The 19,672-nt window shown below is 47.2% G+C and overlaps 1 protein-coding gene across 4 annotated transcripts in view; it reads right to left on the bottom strand.

The window, feature by feature from the left end:
• Positions 1 to 19,672, bottom strand: part of stxbp5l (syntaxin binding protein 5L) — a 131,205-nt gene that overhangs the window by 54,385 nt on the left and 57,148 nt on the right. For all 4 annotated transcript variants that reach the window (XM_085374907.1, XM_085374906.1, XM_085374905.1 and 1 more), the window contains exons 4-5: positions 12,902 to 13,002; positions 5,828 to 5,962 (exon numbers count right to left, since the gene is read on the bottom strand). In XM_085374907.1, coding sequence (XP_085231033.1) covers positions 5,828 to 5,962; positions 12,902 to 13,002 — 236 coding nt within the window. The remainder of the gene's footprint in view (positions 1 to 5,827; positions 5,963 to 12,901; positions 13,003 to 19,672) is intronic.

Here is a 19,672-nt window from a genome sequence, read left to right on the forward strand (position 1 = left end):
TTGTTGATTATTCCCAGCTGTGTCCACCACCTGTGTGTAATTCCCCTGTGATTCTCTGTGTATTTAAGTCATGTCTGCCGTCATTGTAGTTGCTGGTCCGTCTGTGTATTCCACCCTGCGTCATCTGTGTGTTTCCCTGCTGTCAACCGCCAAGTGTTTCTGCTCATGTTCAGGTTCGTGTTCTGTAGTTAGTTTGTTCCCAGTCTAGTTAGTCATAGCTCCCTTTGCCGTTTGTATTTACTTTCATGCTCAATAAACCACCTTCACACCTTCACGACTGCCTGCGTTTGGATCCTCCTTCATTTCCTCCACACGGCTCACCTCACTCGCCGTGACAGTACGGACCAGCAAGATATGGATCCAGCGGCATTCACCCCACCCACGGAGCTTCGGGACCTCATCACGAACTCCGCTTCACAAATAATCAACCTGTGGCTAGAGCATGAGGGAGAAGCATTCCTCCACGTTCTGGAAGCCAGACTGCAACAGCTGCTCACGGATTATCCCTGGCTATTGGACTCACTACACCCACTCGCGCAAGACTTCATCCTTCACGAACTTCACCTACACCCACCAGCCGCTATCGCTTCCCAACCCAGCCGGACGCCGGAGGTTTTGCCCGGCCCGCCGGAGGTTTTGCCCGGCCCGCCGGAGGTTTTGCCCGGGAGGAAGCGACGATCGCGCCGTCGGCGCGTCGCCCCACAGCTGGAGAATAGGACTTCAGAACTGCCGGCTGTGGTGAGTGGAAAAGACGCTCTGTCTGTTTCACAAGTTCATATGACTGTTTATACCGGGGCTGTGTTCGTTGAGTCAGCTGCTCAGCCGGTAGCTCGGTTAGCTTCCCAGCAGTCGCTAACTCAGTCAGCCACTCACTCATCACCTCCATCACAGTCACAGTCAGACCCAGTAGACACCATGTTACAGTCCATAGCCCAGTCAATAGCTCAGTTGGCAAGAGAGTCATCAGCCTTATCAGTTCAGCCAGCCACTCCACCACCTGTTACTACTTTGCTACCTGTAGCTCAGTTGCCACCAGTTCAGCAGCCTGTCCACTCATTTACCTAGCCTTTATCCTCACAGCCTCATTACAAGCAGGGAACACACTCCACACAAACTTTTGCTGGTTCATTTAAGCTGGCCATCTCAGAGACAGTTGCTCCCTCTAGGGCCTCCCCAGAGGCTGGGTGTCAGTCACCAGCCAACTCTGGACCCCTAGAGGTCAAGACACCAGCACCAGCAGCCTCACCGGAGAACTCACCTGAACAGTCTCGGCTCTCAGCACCCCCTGAGAGCTCAAGTGAGTTCACCCGTCCGCCTCAGTCCTCTGCTGAGTGTATTGGGGAACACTTCCAGCCCTCTGAGGACTGTATCCCACTGTTGCTGCCTGAGTCTAGCCACGGTGCTGCTCAGTCCCAGCCAGTGTCCACACTGGCAGAGGTCTCCGTACCTGCTGCTTCAGAGACTGCTTTCCCTGGAGGGCCTGAGGAGCCCGTCCAGTCTCAAGTCATGTTAGCTGGGGGTTCAGGTGAACCCAGCCAACGTCCTGCCTCGTCGGCTGGAGGGCCTGAGGAGCCCGGCCAGCCTCAAGTGTCGTCTGCTGGGGGTTTAGGAGAACCCAGCCAGCCTCAAGTGTCGTCTGCTGGGGGTTTAGGAGAACCCAGCCAGCCTCAAGTGTCGTCTGCTGGGGGTTTAGGAGAACCCAGCCAGCCTCAAGCCTCGTCTGCTGGAGGGCCTGTGGAGCCCACCCAGCACATCCTCACATCTGCTGGTGGTCCTGGAGGACCCAGCCAGCACATCTCCACATCACCTTCTGCAGCATCACCGCCGTCAGGTTCCGCAGCCGTCCCGCTGCCGTCAGGTTCCGCAGCCGTCCCGCTGCCGTCTTCATCATCTTCGCCTGGTCCAGCCTCCGTGTCTTCATCATCTTCGCCTGGTCCAGCCTCCACTTCATCCTCGTCTGGTCCGGCTCCAGCATCCTCATCAGCATCGCCTGGTCCGGCTCCAGCATCCTCATCAGCCTCGCCTGGTCCAGCTTCCGCTTCCTCATCAGCATCGCCTGGTCCAGCATCTGCTTCAGCATCGCCTGGTCCAGCATCTGCTTCAGCATCGCCTGGTCCAGCATCTGCTTCCTCATCAGCTGCTTCGTCTGGTCCAGCCACTGCTTCGTCCTCGTCTGGTCCTGCCTCTGCTTTGTCCTCGTCTGGTCCTGCCTCGTCTGGTCCTGCCTCGTCTGGTCCTGTGGTTGCCACGCCGCCGTCGGTGCCAGCTCGACCCGTTCCGCCTCGCCTCTGCCGGCCGTTTTCAGGGCCTCTAAGATGGCGTCATGGCCTTCGGGGACTGCCTCCGGAAGGTGTTCGTCGCCGCCGCTGGCATCGCGGCCGTCCTCCGGACCTGCTCGGTGGCCGCCACTGCCTTCCACGTGGTCGGCCTCCGGAACTGTTTGCCCGCCGTTGCCGTGTGCACGGTCGGCCTCCAGAACTGCATTCGCGCCGCCGTTGCCGTCCGCACGGTCGGCCCCCGGACCTGCTTCCTCGCCGCCGTTGCTGCACGCACGGTCGGCCTCCGGAACTGTTTGCCCGTCGCCGCCGTTGCCGTGTGCACGGTCGGCCCCCTGAACTGTTTCGGCTCTTGTGTTGTCGGCCCCCGGACTTTACTGTGGACTCGTGAATGGTTTTGTTTTGTGTTGGCCTGTTTTTGGTTTATTCTGGTCTCTTGTGCTCCTTGTTTTTTTGTTTCGGACCCTCCTTCCTGGACCCCCTCCGCCCGCCCTGGCTTGGTGCTTTGTGCTTTTTTGTTTGGGGCTGTCGGGAGCCAGCCCTTAGAGGGGGGGTACTGTCACGGTTCTGGGTCCGTCGGACCCAGTAGTTTGAGTTTTATTATGTTTTGGTTTTAGTTTGCATCAGGGATTGTTTTCTTGTTCTCTTGTAGTGTTGATTATGATGATGTTTATTATTTGAGTTTCATGTTTCTGTGGTGTTTAGGATTTGTTCTTCGGTTGTGTCTGCTTAGTATTTGTCTAGCTCCATGTGCCATTTTCTGTCTGTCTCTCTATGTCGAGTTTGTGTCTTAGTGTGATGGTTGCTTGTTCCTGTTTTATTGTGATGGTCTGCGTCTCATGTGAGTGTGTTCAGTTTTACCTTTGTCTCGTCTTGTTGATTATTCCCAGCTGTGTCCACCACCTGTGTGTAATTCCCCTGTGATTCTCTGTGTATTTAAGTCATGTCTGCCGTCATTGTAGTGGCTGGTCCGTCTGTGTATTCCACCCTGCGTCATCTGTGTGTTTCCCTGCTGTCAACCGCCAAGTGTTTCTGCTCATGTTCAGGTTCGTGTTCTGTAGTTAGTTTGTTCCCAGTCTAGTTAGTCATAGCTCCCTTTGCCGTTTGTATTTACTTTCATGCTCAATAAACCACCTTCACACCTTCACGACTGCCTGCGTTTGGATCCTCCTTCATTACCTCCACACGGCTCACCTCACTCGCCGTGACACTCCCTGATATTTAATTATAGAGGATCCAGCAGACATTTAGCTGCGTCAGCACGTTGAGGCACTTTTCTATAGAAGCATTAGAGATGTCACCGAGATCTACGATTCAATACCAGAACACTGAAAACGAGGCTGTTTCTATACTGCAGGTACTGTAGGCAGGTGTATGCACCAGGCTGCAACTGTTCCAGGAAGACGAGGAAGAAGAAAAACAAGACAAAGACGGAAACCACTGCACGTCCTACACTGGCCTCATAGCTCCGTCCTCACTAAAGGAAAATCCACAGAAGTCGACCGACGAAGGAGAAACGACCAACTCAATGAGCTTCTCATCCAAGTATTATCTTCTTATGTTATCCTGAAGTACACATGAGCTAATCTGAGAACGCTGGCTTGGCTGTAAGTGTGAAGTAGCGAGCGAATGCTTGTCCGGCCCTTTTCACTGCTGTGATTGGCTCCAGCTCAGCCGTGACTCTTAACTGCATAAGCAGAACAACAAACGGTCGGATTCGGCAACGTGACCCGCCTTAGTTGTTGGTGGCTCGCATGTTTTTGGCTGTTTAATTAACCAGATATGAACTTTTCCCGTGAACATGTACGATGTCAGAAAGCACTGAGGCGTAGCACAAAGTGCTCGTGTGAATGGGTGGAGGAAGCACGTTGAATACGGTGCTTTTAGAGCAGAAACACATCACATAAGAACTAGTTCATTTACCAGTCACACCCACTGCATTTAACATTCATCTTTCTTTGTTGTGGGAAACAAAACGCCCGTTCACATGACATGCTCACTCACACTGACAGCTCGCAGGCTGCAGGTGGCTGCAGTCCTCATTAACTGCAGCTAATTACACGACGTGTTTCATGTGCATCACAGTCGTAACGCATTCACATCGGTGTGTTTATCCATCATTATGTCACCTGGAAATCCTGAAGCACGAGCAGGTGAAGGTGGCTGCACGCTGCACGCTGTCTGTGCTGACGGTTAATCCACACAGAGTCATTCCAAACAAAACCAACCAATCCTGAGCCGCCTACGTCAGTAACGAGGTACAAGTATCAAGGTGAAGGAGTAACGTAGCCTCAGCATGCTTTTCTAACCCTGATAAACTGGTAATATTTTAAGTCTTCAGTTAAACAAATATGACCGAGCCTGTGTTACTCTGACTGGACACACGGACGAGAAACAGCTGCTCTGAGCATGTTATCATGCAGCAGGTGTGACCACAGTCATGTGATCAAATCAGACCGTTGTCACGCTGCGGTCCACAGACTACTGCAAAATTAAAAACTCATCACAGAAGGACACGATCTACACGAGGTGTTCATGCATGCGGTCGCTTTCCTCCTGCGCTGAGACCAATTACAACAATATTTAAAAGGTGAATGTGATAAAGGACGTGTTGCGTGTGCACGCAGGGCAGCCTTACAGCCAGAGCAGGTCTTCATCGACAGCCAACGACCTTCCACATGAAACACTTTTCTTCTTCTATTTCACTGTAACAGTTCAAACTTCTCAGGTTCTTAAACGGATGCTGAGCTTGTCCTTGTTGACTTTGTCCTGAAGAATCAACAAACCAAACTTCCTGCTAAAATCCCAACCGCTGCCTCTGTGTGATGATTGGCAGACAGCACCTCCCACGCACGCACATCGTGTCGAGACTGCTCGCCGTAGTTTCAACTGTCACAAGGCAACAAGATGGCTCGGTATAAGAGCGACTTGTGACTGACACTGCAGCAGGGGACTTGTCAGGGTAACAGCAGAAGAGCAGCGCGTAGGTGGGTGACGCCGCGGAAAACAAACGGCCGTACAATGCAGCCGAGCAGCGTGTGCGTGCCTGATGGCGCCGAGCTGTCAGTCGGGGGCATGTGTCAGTTTCACAATAACCAAACACAAGAGCGTGCACATCGTGTTTCACTGAAGGAATCTAACGGTAACGTCTAACTCTTGACCCTTTGAAAGCCTGCTAGCAGTCAGCCTTGAAGCGCTTTTTCTTTCACGCCTGCTTGTAGAGCAAAATAACCGTGTTTGCAGGAAGTCTCTTCCTATACCGCCTCCCTCGGAAAAACAAACAAAATATTCCAATGGTGATCAAACTACGACTTTACAGATGCCAGAACCGCTCACAAAAGGCAGATGGAGGTCCTCAAATGCTGTCATTGGGGAGCGTTAAGGAAAGTCCAAAGGAGGAAAAGCTCAAGTCTGGTAGCTGCCGTGACAGTGCGACTCTTACGGCATGCATGGATCTAAGCATGCACGTTCAGAATAAACTCATCGTTTATCGTAAACCCACACCATCCTCACGATTTAGCACCGCTTCTGTTTCAGCCTCAGATACTCACAGTTCGATGGCCTTGTTCCACATGATGACGTATCCGGACAAAACGAAGGACTCGATGTTGACGATGTGTGTGTTCCCGCGCTCCGTCCCCACATACAGCCATTTACTCTGAAAGGGCAGGTGGCAAAATGTGATCCTGCAGAGAGAAGAAGGAAAACCGGCTGAGCGTCAGCCAAACAACGCTTTGTGCGTCTCTGGGTCAAACACATAACCACGCACGTCTCTGAGTGTTAGGACACTAATATACGCCTGGTGCTGCTTATGCTGATGTGCTTATATGTGTCCAACGTGTTGTCCATGTGAAACCTGCTCAAGACATCATTTTAAAGATATAAAGATAAGAAATGTCTTAAAAAGCAACGTAAGAGCAGGCGAGCCTGTGACGTGAGGTAATTACACTGAAGTCTTCTCTCTGGTGTTTTGTTGCCTGAGTGTAACTGATGCAGGAGTGTGTGTGTGCTGTATGTGACACCGTGTCACTGTCACAGTCATTTTCTCCGTGATAAGCTCCCTTCTTCAGACGAGTCAGAGCCTGACTCATCCTTTGTCGAGGCTTAATTTAGAACTGTGTTGTTGCAGGATAGCACCTTTCACGCAGGTATGATTGCCCACATTTGCTCTTCCTGCCCTTTAATGATGCAATTCCTGCTTTTCTCATGTGAGAGGAACTTTTTCCCTCAGTCTGCAAGTCCGGCAGAAACACTCTACTTATGGTACTTCACAGAAACTCCCAGCAGTAAAAGCTTGATCTTTTTATGTCTTCTGTAACATTTCACACTGTTGATATTCGCTTCAAGCTTAGCCTGGTCCATTCCAGAAACACCCACCATCATTCTGCACAAAACTTTACATTTGATGTATGAATTACTGAAAACTGTCCCGTCTGCTAAGACAGACAGCGTGGAGAGAAGGGGATGCGGACCTAAACGCAGACAAACGGAGGCGGATGTTAACAAAAAGCGAGCCTTTATTTAGGGCTGCAGCAAACATTACAAAACAAAAGGCAGGAAGGGAACTACCAAAAGCTAAAGATGAAACCTGGAAACACAGCAGGAAGAACGGCAGAGGAAATGCAGACGATCCAGAAACAAACAGAGGAACAAACACACAGAGACAGCTGGGAGCGACCGCACAACGAGACCGGAGGAACGAAACCGACGACACTCACGTAGCGCACGAGACTGTCAAAGTAAAACAGGAAACACGAGGAGGAGGAGCACACAGACCGGAAACGCACATCTATGACACACAACACTGTGTCGCCTACAATCAGCAAAGCCTGTGTGAACGTGCGTCTCCTGGAAACAGCCGATAACAAATATTTCATCTTTTTTTTTTAACTGTTCAGAATTTAATGTTTGGAAAAAACATTTTTTATTATTACTTTGATGTTTCAGGTGTTTTTCACGACCACATAAACACTTACACTCCTGCTGAATAACACATGATGTTATTGCACAAGAAAATAACTGTGTGATGCGAGGCTGCTTCTTCACCGTCTGGTTTTGTGAGCAGAGAACAAAGACCAGAGCAGTAAGTCACTCTCATGCTGATCACTGTGGAGCGGATCAGCCCAACAGCCACCCAGCAAGGCAGAATTATTAGACAGAAGACAAATGAGAGGGCAGGCGATTCAATAAGGATTTAAGGGGCTCGAGGAGATGATGATATTCAAACTGGCCTGGGGAAAGGTGGGGTGTGCAGCAGCACGGGCAGCAGAGGATTACACAGGCGTCTATTCCCACAACAAGCATTTAGGCTTCAGACGTCCAATTTGTACATTTCCTTGTTTAAAGAAGCATTTTATTCATCGTTATTACTTCGAATGGATACACAAACATCCATCCAAGAGCACAAATTCTGAAAAATGTTGACATTAAATGTTTAAATTGCTGTATTTTAAGAACCAGACCTGGAGTTTCACAGCGAGTCGTGATAGCGTCCCTGTGGACGCAGAGGAAGAAACTCCTTCTTTAGAAAAGCCTTTCAGCACTGAGTGCTTCAGTTTGAGATAATCGCTCGCATAAAAGACAAAGTGTGGAAGAAATGAGACGACCACAGGAAGTGGGAGGAGGCCCGTAGTGATGAATACAGATATATAAGGAAAATCAAAGCTTTTGTTTTAGTGGCACCATGCAGCATCATAATTATCGATCTGAATAAAGAAGAAAAGCATGACTTCAGCTGCTGGCAGAGCAGCAGCTCAAATAAATACTCCTAACGAAGGAAACGGATGCAGAGATTAATCAAATTGGTGACTTCATCTCAGGAACCAGTAACCTCGCCATCTGCTGTGCATGACCAGTGACCAGGACGTCAGGAATCCCACAGCGACTTCCTGTATCAGCAATAGGGCTGCCACGATTAGTCGACTAGTCACGATTACGTCGACTATCAAAATCGTCGCGACTGATTTAATAGTCGACGCGTCGTTTGAAGCTTTGTAAGATCCTGAAAGACGCAGGAATGAGTAGCAGGATTTAAGAGTGTAATAACGGACTGAAACAGAAGATGGCAGCACCGCATGTACAAGGATGCCGGCTGCCGTTAAACCCCGAAGAAGAAGCAGCTGTGTCCCAGAATTCATAGCGCGGCCCAGCTTAGTTTCCAACAATGGCGGCAGCTAGTTAGTTTTAATATTACTCTTATTATTCTTTCTGGGTCACAAAATAAACGTTTAACATATTTTCAGGCGAGAATGTAGCTGTGTAAACCTCAAATATCTGCTCAGTTTATCAGGACACCACATATTTTCAAAAGCGCTCCGACGTTTTCTGAGACGTCTGTTACCCACTAGCTCGATAGTTAGCCGGGGGCTAGGTCACTAGAGCCGTGAGAACACCGGACTCCCCGCAAATCGTTTTCAAACCCACCGCCGTCTTTCGCTACTCAGGTTAAACATGATATATGAGTCACTTAGATAACTTAAACATGTTATTATTTGGCTTTTTTCAGTATTTTATTTGTTCCTGAGTAAATCTGTTTGGCTGAGATTAAAGTTATAGTTTTTACACAGCTGAATAAACGTCAAGCAGACAGCTGATCATCAGAAGTGTGAGATGCTGGAGAATATACTCCGGTGTCCTGTTATATTTTAGATAGCAAGGAGTTTATTAAATTTTAATGAAATTTGCAGATTGTTTCGGTGAAGTTTAATAAACTATCATCTTGTCTTTATTTTTAGTTAGCACATACCTTAAACACTTACAGCTGTAAGCTAATGATAGTTATATAAGAGCAGATGCTGCTGGTGCAATAAGCTGTAGTTTTACGTCTAATGGATGATGATCTGATTAGTCGACTAATCGCAAAAATAATCAGTGACCAGTCGACTATCAAAATAATCGTTTGTGGCAGCCCTAATCAGCAAACACTCGTATTATTATTTTACTACGACGGCCGACAGTCATCACAGAGCGGGTCTCTCTGCTGAGTCATGCGTTATGTGATGAGGTATTAGGACACTGACTGTCAGAGGTGCAGCCTGGAGACACAGAGCTAAATGGAAAGGCAGCGCCTGTGATGGATGATGCACGATGCCCTTTTCTCCTTTTGTCTTACAGCGTGACTCGCTGCTCTTCCGCTGAGCGGTTCTGCCTCCTACCTTATCGCACCGACAGGCAGGTGGGACGCTGCTGAAAGAGGGTTTCAACACCTTTGAATCAAAGCATTACTCCTAACATTTAGCTCAGAGCCTGTGTGTGCAGACTGGCTGTATCGCGCACAGCTGCGAGGCTGTAAGACTCGTAGACTCTTATGCGATGACGCCAGCTGCAAAAATAGCTCAATCAGAGACTCCAAAAAAAAAAAAAAAAAAAAAAAAAAAATGACAAAGGATGAACTGAAGCTCTGCCATCACGTAATGTCGCATACTGCTGTTTCTGATGTCATTTAGAAAAAAAAAAAAAAAAAAAAAAAAAAAAAGAGACTCCAAATGCGAGGATGGAATGATGTAAACATGATAAAATGATTAGAGTGGGTTAGATTACAGAAGCAGTGGCTTACAGTCAGCATCAGTGTAACCACAGCATCACTTTCTACATATTCAGCAGGCAGCAGCATCTCTCAGGCTGCAGGTAACATCCAGCCCCACCAACATCCATGAGCCTGATCTCATAAATAAACATAATAATGTTGAAGAACGCTTGTATATGTTCGGCCACAGCTACAAACAGGACGTGCAGAGTGAGTGTGCTGTGTTAACAGTGCAACATCACTCTGTAATAACACACGAGCACCTCCTCCCATGTCTGAGGCATCTAAGTGAAATCTGCTCACCTCCAGGCTCCTGCTTAAATAATCAGTTGTTAATATCTTTGCATTAAAACAAATACTTGTGTTGAGGCTCTGTTACAGGCACAAAGTCCTCTCCTGTCCTGTGTAACACACTGTTCACACTGCAGCGCTTCCTGGCTGTGTTATGATGTGCTGGCGACTCTGGCTCACAGCTCGTTGTTCTCCTGCTTCTTACGGGAAGTTTCAGCAGAGAGAAAACGGCCTCCATGACTCAGATGAAGCAAACAGAGTGAGTCTTACCTTCACTCGCCTGTATTAAGAGTGTAACCTGCCAGCAGCTGGATGAGAATGATGATTACATACAGTTACAGCGAGCACAGAGTTATGTTCACTAAATGTCCTCGCACAGAGAACAGGGAGGCTCGATGTTCAAAGCTATGAAAAGGAAACTTTTTCCTGCTGTAAATATTTAAGGACCTCATCTGTGGCATCGCACTCTCAACAGGCTCTGACCGTTTATCAATGTTTCTCCACTTGTTTAACGACTCAGACACCGTCAGAAACCACAGAGTTAGCTGAAGGTTACTGTGTGTATTTAAGCTGACGGAGCCAACGATCCTGACAGGACCGCAATATTATGTGTCTGGAATAAAGCATGCAGCAGCGGAGGTCCACCTACAGCGAGGACCAGAGATGGGCAGTAACGCTGTAATCCGATTACTTTTTTCAAGTAACGAGTAAAGTAAGGGATTACTATTGCAAAATCGGTAATTAGATTACCGTTACTTTCCCGTAGGAACGCTGCGTTACTGCGTTACTAAAACCGTGATTTTTTGCGAGAATGTCTCATGACAGTGACGTAAGCGAGTGCGACGTTCGTGACAACAGCTGTGTGCAGATCAACAATGGATCATATATCGAGTGCAGAGAGAGTATGAGTGTGCAGCGTTTAAAGCGTGGAAGTACTGACCTTACTTTGAGTTTGATTCCATAAAAAGTGACAAAAACATTAGTGTCCGCTGTGCGTGGGAAGAAAACTTCTTTTTACAGCGAAAAACCCCTAAACTTCCAACAAGCACCGAGTAGCTACGACGTAATGGGAAACTCACAGAGAAACTCGCGGATTCTTCCACTGACCGCGGCACACCTGCACCAGGGTAACCAGGGTGTAAATCGTGTTTTTAAAAAGTAACTAAGTAATTACTTTTGAAAATAAGTAATCAGTAAAGTAACGGGATTACTTCTTTGGGGAAGTAATCAGTAATCAGTTACCGATTACTTTTTTCAAGTAACTTGACCAACACTGGCGTGGACACTGCAAACTTGAACACAGCAGCTGAGGTGCAGCAAACGTTCATACTGATTCCTGCTCCCTTACAGCAGCAGCCTGCTCTTTCCCCCTGCAGACAGAAATGGCAGCCTGCAGGTATCAGAATAATCGAACGGTGCTACACTGAAGCGCCTGTGTCTGAACGTGCTCGGCTAAGCCGCTCACAGCATTTTGCCCATTTGGGTCACTCAGAGGCAGCGTTTGCATCAACTGAGTGACCCTTTGAGGTTTTCCTGAGGAGGAAACTGGGGGAAAAGTTTTTAAAACCAAGCATCAGCATCCAGAGGCCATTGTTTGGCATTAATGTTTAATGGCAGAGAGCAGAAAATGTGCTGCTGATGGGAAAAAGCAAAGAGCCAATAGACAGAAGGGGCTGAAAAATGGAAAAACAAGCGAGCCGAGGATGGGAATCTCTTTCTCCATTCAGAAACCAACGAGCTGAGCCAGAAGTCAAGACACACAGAACACACTCAGCCTGCTTCAATGAACATAGGACTTGATCACATTTGTACCAGCTGGAGGAAACGTAGTCTGTACCAAGTAACGCCTGCTGGCTTTGACCTTCCTGCAGATAATCAGCCAGTATTGTCCAGTGTTGCAGGAGCTGCAGCTGGCGTCTCAGCCCTCTCTTTTCTGAGACTGGCACGAGGTGTCAAATATGGAAGCTGTACAGACACTGACACGCAATCAAGACATCGAGCAGGTACTGTTACACCCACATCACCCCCACCCCACCAGAACGATGACTTCTGAAACAGAAGAGGAGCAAAGACACCAGATTCAGCTCTCTGACTGCTGTTCGACCCAGGCCGTCATCAGCAATGTGTTTTTAAAGTGTTGCACAGGTGCAGAAGCCTGTTTGCTATAACCGTGTAAACACTGCTTCATGTGGTTTTCAGGGTTTAGGTGATCAAATGTGAAACGAGTCGGCTGTGGCAGGGGCGTGGTGTCGCGGGGCACGGGGGTCATCGGCTGAGGTGGAGCAGAGCTTTTAGCCAGCATCAGAGTTCTGTCCTACATCTGAACAACACTCTGCTTCTCCATCTTTAGGACGCAGCCAGCATGACCCCAGAGCGTGCAACAGATCCGCTTTTCTGCAGGAGACATCGTGTCAGGTCACGTTTGGTGTAACGGACACATTTTCAGTTCAGTTGTGAAGAAAGCCAAAGTGGTAAGGCTGTTCCTCTAAGCACCCACACTCTGCTGTTTGGCTTTGGATACTGATGCCACAGCTGAGGCTGCTAACCAGCACATGCTTGCTGGGATGGGATGTAGCTACAGACCATCGGAGCCGCTCTGGGTGAGAAGGTGTCCACCTCTATGCCTCTGCTGTTTTTAGACGTAATGATACAACACAGAGTTAATAAATCATGATCCTCAGAGGAGGATCAGTGAGTTTGAAGTGTACACACAAACACTCAGCTCGAGCTGATTCGCTTACCAAAGGATGACATCATGAGGCCTATGTCCATCTTTTTATACAGATTTTATGTGCGAGTGTGTGCATACCTCTCTCTGTTAAACTTGAGTGAATGCAGGATGGCCGGCCGCCTCTGGCGCAGATTCCACAAGTGCAACGTGTCGTCTGCACAGGCTGAGACCAGCGCCCCCTGGAGGACAGAAAAGACACAGCCTGTAATCCTTCTGCACAGCAAGAACTGCTCATACACAGACTCTGCAGGGCAGTCATAATAAAGCCACTGCATGAACATGAGCCCATCTCCAAACATCTGCTTACTGTCCTCACACCTTCACATCTGGGCTCTGCATGAACCCAATCAGATATTTGTTTGTCCAACTTTCCACTGAAACACAGTCGCAGCATCACAGACAGAAGCAGGCAGTGGTGACCATAAGGTGGAGCATCGCCTTCATAGCACACATGATTTGATTTTCTCTATTTTTCAAAAATGACTCATAAATGTGATTTTCTCCACCAATTACAGCGAGACAATGAAAGCATTAAGAAAACTGTGAAAGCGTATCTGTGAGGATTAAAGGCCTTGACTTTTACAGGTTACAGCTACTACTGAGCCTGTACATGGAGAGAAATAATGAAAATAATCTTCTATGTTATTTCACGTCTCCCCGCCCCGCATGGAGAGACGGTATAAATATATTAGCCTCTTTTCTTTTTACATAATCTCACCGAGAGCTTTTCTTTGGATTGAAGTCGTTCGTGTCTTGCACATCATATAATTCCATCCCACTGGGATTAACACGGCCTCACACTGACTTGCTAATTGCCCATTAAATTGCACTTAGTTTTGCTCTGAAACAGCTTCCACAAGTGAAGATAATGTTTCCAATGTTTGCAACCTGACTACTTCTGCAATCACTGTTCTGGAATAATAATGTCCCTGTTAGAGTGGCACCGTTTCATTAAGTGAAAGTAAAATCAAAAGCATGTGTGTGTGTGCGTGCGTGCGTGTGTGCGTGCGCGTGCGTGCGTGTGTGCGTGCGTGCGTGTGTGCGTGTGCGTGCGTGCGCGTGCGCGTGTGTGTGCGTGCGCGTGCGTGCGTGCGTGTGTGTGTGTCGGTTCGTGCCATTATTTCTCTTAAATGATTCGAGTAACTGTTCAAAATCACGTCTGTCCTGATTCTTTCAGATCAGGCGGTTCTTTTGCTCTAACGTGAAACAATAATCTATGTGATGCACACGAGCTTCAGTTTCTTGCGTGTTAATGAGACGCTGAGTATTTGCTTATTTGTAGCTGGACTTTTTAAACTTGATTTAAATACTGTATTTTGTCTTTATATGGTAACATTGTTGCGTAAGATTAGTGACATTTAAACCCCAGTAAACCTGTGATTCAGTGCTCTGGCTGATTCTTAACACGGTCTGAAGCTTAAAGATTATTTTAACTATGCTGACTGAGACAGTGATGCCCCCCCCACTAATCACCCATCTCTCCCAGTATGCAGCAGAAAACACTGTAAGTACTGTACTGGTGGTTCAGCACAGCTGTGCTGTTTTTTCTGCACTGCATGTAATTTACTTTGTGTTCAGCTTTAAGCTTCTTTTTGTGATAAAAGCACCTCTAATGTTTTTTGTGCACGTTTTAAAAATGACATATTGCAGTTTGGATGTCTGCTGGTCCTGGGGAGGAAGGTGCAAAATCCTTTGCCATTGAGTGAGATTGTAATAAGTGTTTGCTGAGTTAGCAGTGACCACAGTATGAATTCAGTGGATCAGCTGAGGTAATGGCTCGGTCACACAGTAGTAAAAATAGGACAGCAACCTCCCTGTGACTGGGAACAATGGGAACAATGGGAGGTTTCACTGCATTTTGTTGCAAGTCGTTGTGGATACCAGCTTTTGGCATGACCTGGAGTCAGCCCGTAGCAGTAAGTGCAAACTAAACTGGCTGTATTGTGGTTGTATTGCTTCTGTAACCTTTGAGTGCCTTTGTGTTTTTGTCGTTGCATCACCGGGAATGTCGAATTTGTGTTTCAAATCTACGCGGTTCTGGACGAACGCTGAATGTAAGTAGTTCATGTGAACTTCTGTGATGACAGCAGATCTTCTCTGGTCACAGTGAATCGAAACATCATCATCAACAAACTGCAGACTGACAGCAGACTGACTCGCTGCTGTTCCTTCTCTGTCTCGAGGCACTAAAGTTGTGAGAGGTCACAGATTTCATCCTCAAACATTTCAAAGGCAGCTAGACTGCAAGTCCACCGCACAGAGTTACAGTAACTCTGGTCGTGCTGCAGCCTCCTGACTGTAGTAACAAACCAACAGGGTGCTCAGTTTAACTCGACTCTGTCAGTTGATGCGTTTTGTCAGGATTGAACGAAGCCCAGTTTTTCTTCTGTAGCTCCATTTACAAATATCCTTACATGCTGACAACAGGCACGTGTGATGTGCTTGGGTTTCACTGCAATGCAACATAGCACTGCTAGAGTTGCTCAACATCATGTTTCATGAACACTCCTGAAGAATCACTGCACTTCATAATTGTCAAAGGGCAGCAGGGAAGTTTTTCGAGCAGCCAAGAACGGAGAAGGCAGAGGAGGAGAGAGCAAAACAGAGTGAGGTGGAACAGCCGCTAATGAAGAAATCACTCCAGACGGGGAGAAGAGAGAAGCGAGGCAGACAGGGTGAAAGCCTGTCGTCAATTATCTTGATGTCTTGATGGCAACAAAGGGAAGATAACCAGGCACAAGTACAGTGAACGGCATGGGTGGAAATGAAAGCCGTGCCAAGAGAAATTACACAGAAAGACATCAGAACATCTCTTGGTGCACGTATCTCTACCTGTACTCAAAACCAGGTGAGGATGAGCCCCGTAGTCTAGATAGCAGCTCCTTTCAAAAAGCAAGAACAGAGACAAACAAAGGATCTGCTTAAATCCACCAGAACCTTTCATCTTTTGTCTGTCTGTATTGATCTGGTCAGTAGGAATGACTATTAAGACACTCATCACAGTACACACTAATCGTTCATTAACTAATCAATATCTAAGCCTCATCATGGCCTGACATTAATCAACACTTTTCAGAGGAACTCCCTGAAAAGTGAAAAAACAGAGCTGAACTCAGCAAACTGTGGAGCACGTTAAACCCGACGCCGTTCAGAGCAGCAGTGAGGGGAATAATGTTCGCTCACTTACAAAGAAATGAGCGGTGTCTGATTACAAATGTATTTTAATTTAAAGGAGTGAATATCAACCCCCACGTCACTGAGTAAAAGAAGCATTTCAGCCCAGTCACAATCGAGCTCTTTGGCGTCAGCTCGACCTGCTGTGTTTGGAGGAAGAGGAGCGAATGATGTGACTCGTACAACATCATCGTGGTTGGGGCTGCTTTTCTGAGACGCGTGACACAAAATGTTGGACCTGAGCCTCCCTCAGCCACAGTACTGAAGAGTGGTTATGGACGTGTTACCTGAGTCACTGACCCACTGCTTTGGTTTTACGATGTTCTGAAGCCTTACTTTCTGTATCTTGTATTTCCTAGTTTCTTAGTTAGTATTTGATCCTGTTCATGTCTTCCTCTCCCCCCCTCTCGTCTTTTGGATTAGTGCCGGCTGTGTTTCCCAGATGTTTCCTCTTTGCCCTGCTCCCCTCTTGTATTGAGGGTCTGATTCTTCCTCGTTCCCGGCCGTGTGTTCTGCCTGTTTAGTCTCATGTGTATTCTCAGCTTAGTTAGTTTTGTATTTCTGGCGTTCAGCAGTTTTGGGTCCGTTCCTGCTGCCACACACAGCAAACTTGACAGGATGGGTCTGTTAGTACGACAGTGACCCAAAACTCACCACCAGGGCAACAAAGGAGCGGCTAAAGAAGAAGCACATTGAGGTCATGGCGTGGCACGCCTCAGGCACACAGATAATCTGTGCAGGGAGCTGAAGCTCGGAGAGTTTCTGTACGGAGCAGTGAGCCTGATGACCAAAAACACGTCATCGTATTGTCTTTGGCTTTTTTATAAGATCGAATGATGACAGATACACGTTAACACTGGTTCAAGCAAATCAAGCTACCAAAGTGCGAAGACAACCTTGGAGACCTCTGCTACTGACCCGTTCATAACATGACTGAAGTCTGTGTGCTGTGAAGCAGAGAAGAAGAAATGAGGGGTGACTCCAGAATTCAGCACATTGCTGTACGTTTACACCTAAACACAAAACCACGCGTCGCGTTCGGTCCCTGCTCAGCTCAATAATCGCCTTTTTCTTACATTAGCACTCTGCTCTCTTTGCCCCGACTCCGGCACCAAACCAGCCTCTTTACATGTTTTATTCATTAAACATAATAATGAATTCAGAATAGAGAAACGCACACATTAATTAGCCCATTCATACCCTCCACTGACAGTGCCACCAAATAATAATCTATAAATATTTTTGCTCATCAAATACGAAGCGAGAGGCCCACGAGGATGGTACGAAATTACTAAGTAATAAAAGACACGACGTGTGTGGGGGTTTGTGTGCTAGAGGACAAAGACGCTCTTCGTGCATGCAGCGCTCTCGAGTACCTGAGAAGTGGCCTCGTTTGTGGGTTGGTGCTGCGTGTCTAATGGGGAGAAGTCATTACAAGATCAGGTCTGAATGCACGAGCCAACCAGGGCAGCCCACGCACCGAGTCCACGAGAGGGTTCTGACATGGAGCACTGCTATTATCCACTCTGTCAAGCGATGGGAGGACCTGCAGTCAGTGAGGGAGCATTAACATAGAGTGCGTGCTACACCATGCAAACATATTTATGAGCAAAAATTCATTTCTGAATCCCGCTGAAGACGAAGAAACCTGGTGGATTTCAGCTGGTTGGGGACAAAAAGTAACTGCACGATTAAAACATATATCTGGATGATTTTAACGTCAGTGAGGAGTCAGCTGATTCACTCTGGTTTTGGTCTTCTGTGTGTGAAGTGCTGCCTATGAGCTTTGCAGCATTTGAGGGATTCTGCCTCTGACAGATGATGGGCTTTAACGTGGATCACGAGCACTGATCTTTCTCCATCCCCGTCTCTTCCCATCGTTCTGCTATAATTTAATCTTGTTTTAGCTGATAAAAAACTGTGTCTGCTGTCTTCTAGGAACATGTGATCCGTCCTTCAATCTTGCTGGTCTGCATCTTAAAGTAACTCATCTGTATTTACAGTCCTGAAAGCGTCCTCTGTGGATTCAGGATGTTGTCAAGAGCACTGATACTTACAAATATTCACGAACACTATATATATATTTAAAAAGCCCCCACTCGCCCCTGCAGGCGGTTTACCCTTCAAGCTCGGGTCCTCTTCCAGAGGCCTGGGAGCTTGATGATCCTGCGCAGTATCTCTGCTGGTCCTAGGACTGCGCTCTGCCGGACAGAGATCTCCGATGTTGTTGGAGACTGGGGAGCATGCTTTTTTTATTTTGTGCCCCATTTTTGTGGAACAACCTCCCTCAAGATATTAGGCAGGCTGCTCTGTGGAGGTTTTAAAGCTAAGTTAAAGACTTACATGTTCACCATATCTTATGTGTCTTTAAATTGTTGTCAGCGTTTAAATTGTATTGCTTTTATTTATTTATCTTCAAATAACTGTTCAGCACTTTGTTTGATAGCGCTTTATAAATAAAGTTGTTGTTAATAATGATAATAATGGATCGCATTTATATAGCGCTTTTCTGTTGTTGTTTTTGTTGTTATTGTTGTTGCTGTTCCCAGGACTGCGCTCTTCTGGACAGAGAAGTTCCCGGGATCTGCTGGAGCCACTCGCTTAGCTCGGGAGTCACCGCACCTAGTGCTCCGATTACCACGGGGACCACCGTCACCTTCACCCTCCACATCTTCTCGAGCCCTTGGTACTCCTCCAGCTTCTCGTGTTCCCTCTTCCTGATGTCGTTGTTATTCAGTATCACTACATCGATCACTACGGCCGTCTTCCTCTGCTTGTCTACCACCACTATGTCGGTTGGTTAGCCACCACCATTTAGTCCGTCTGTATCTGGAAGTCCCACAGGATCTTAGCTTGGTCATTCTCCACCACCCTTGGGGGCGTGTCCTATTTTAACCTCTGGACTTCCATTTTTTTGTTACATATAACTAACTATGACTATAGATGGTTTATATAAAGCTGAGGGTCCATGCTTCAGCACTTCAGTCTCCTTTTGGTCCCTCTGTTCTATATTAGTGTTGGACAGAGACAGAATTACTATTCAAATACTTATCGAACCATTTTTTAAAACACACACACACACACACACTTCATGCTTTTAAAAATCCACTAATATGACAAGATACACTTGAACCCACACACTGCTGTAACGTGCTCTCAGCTACACTCTTACACTATTACAAAAACATTTGGGTGCTTAAACACACACACACACACACACACACACACACACACACACACACACAACCTGTCTATACCTGTAACACAGAAACACACATAACCCTCTTCAGGCTCATCCACCTCCATTTGCCTCAGACACATCACAGGTAGGCCAGTGAGTGATGGAGAAGTGGGCTGAAACAGCCAGTGGGCTTAAAAAGAAAAACACAGAGGAAAGAAAAAGACGAGAGGAGCCGAGAGGAAAAGAGATTACAGCAGAATAAAGCAGAAGATCGATGAGAGACGGCTTTACGTTTGAGACCTGTGTCAACCTTCTGCTCTTGTAACCATCGTGAAATCCTCTTCCCCCGGTACAGCGTCAGTATTTTGTTAGAAAGTACAGCAATAAACTGCTGTTAAAGTCCTAAAATGCACAGTATGACACAGCACTGTCACGTGTAAGCCCACACCACAGTTTGTCAGGGTGGAAAAGAAGAGGAGAGAATAAAAACCACA

The sequence above is a fragment of the Diplotaxodon limnothrissa genome, linkage group LG16 (assembly GCF_057381915.1).
Source record: "Diplotaxodon limnothrissa isolate DT_005_m linkage group LG16, D_limnothrissa_male_GT1.1, whole genome shotgun sequence".
Taxonomy (NCBI): Eukaryota; Metazoa; Chordata; class Actinopteri; order Cichliformes; family Cichlidae; genus Diplotaxodon; species Diplotaxodon limnothrissa.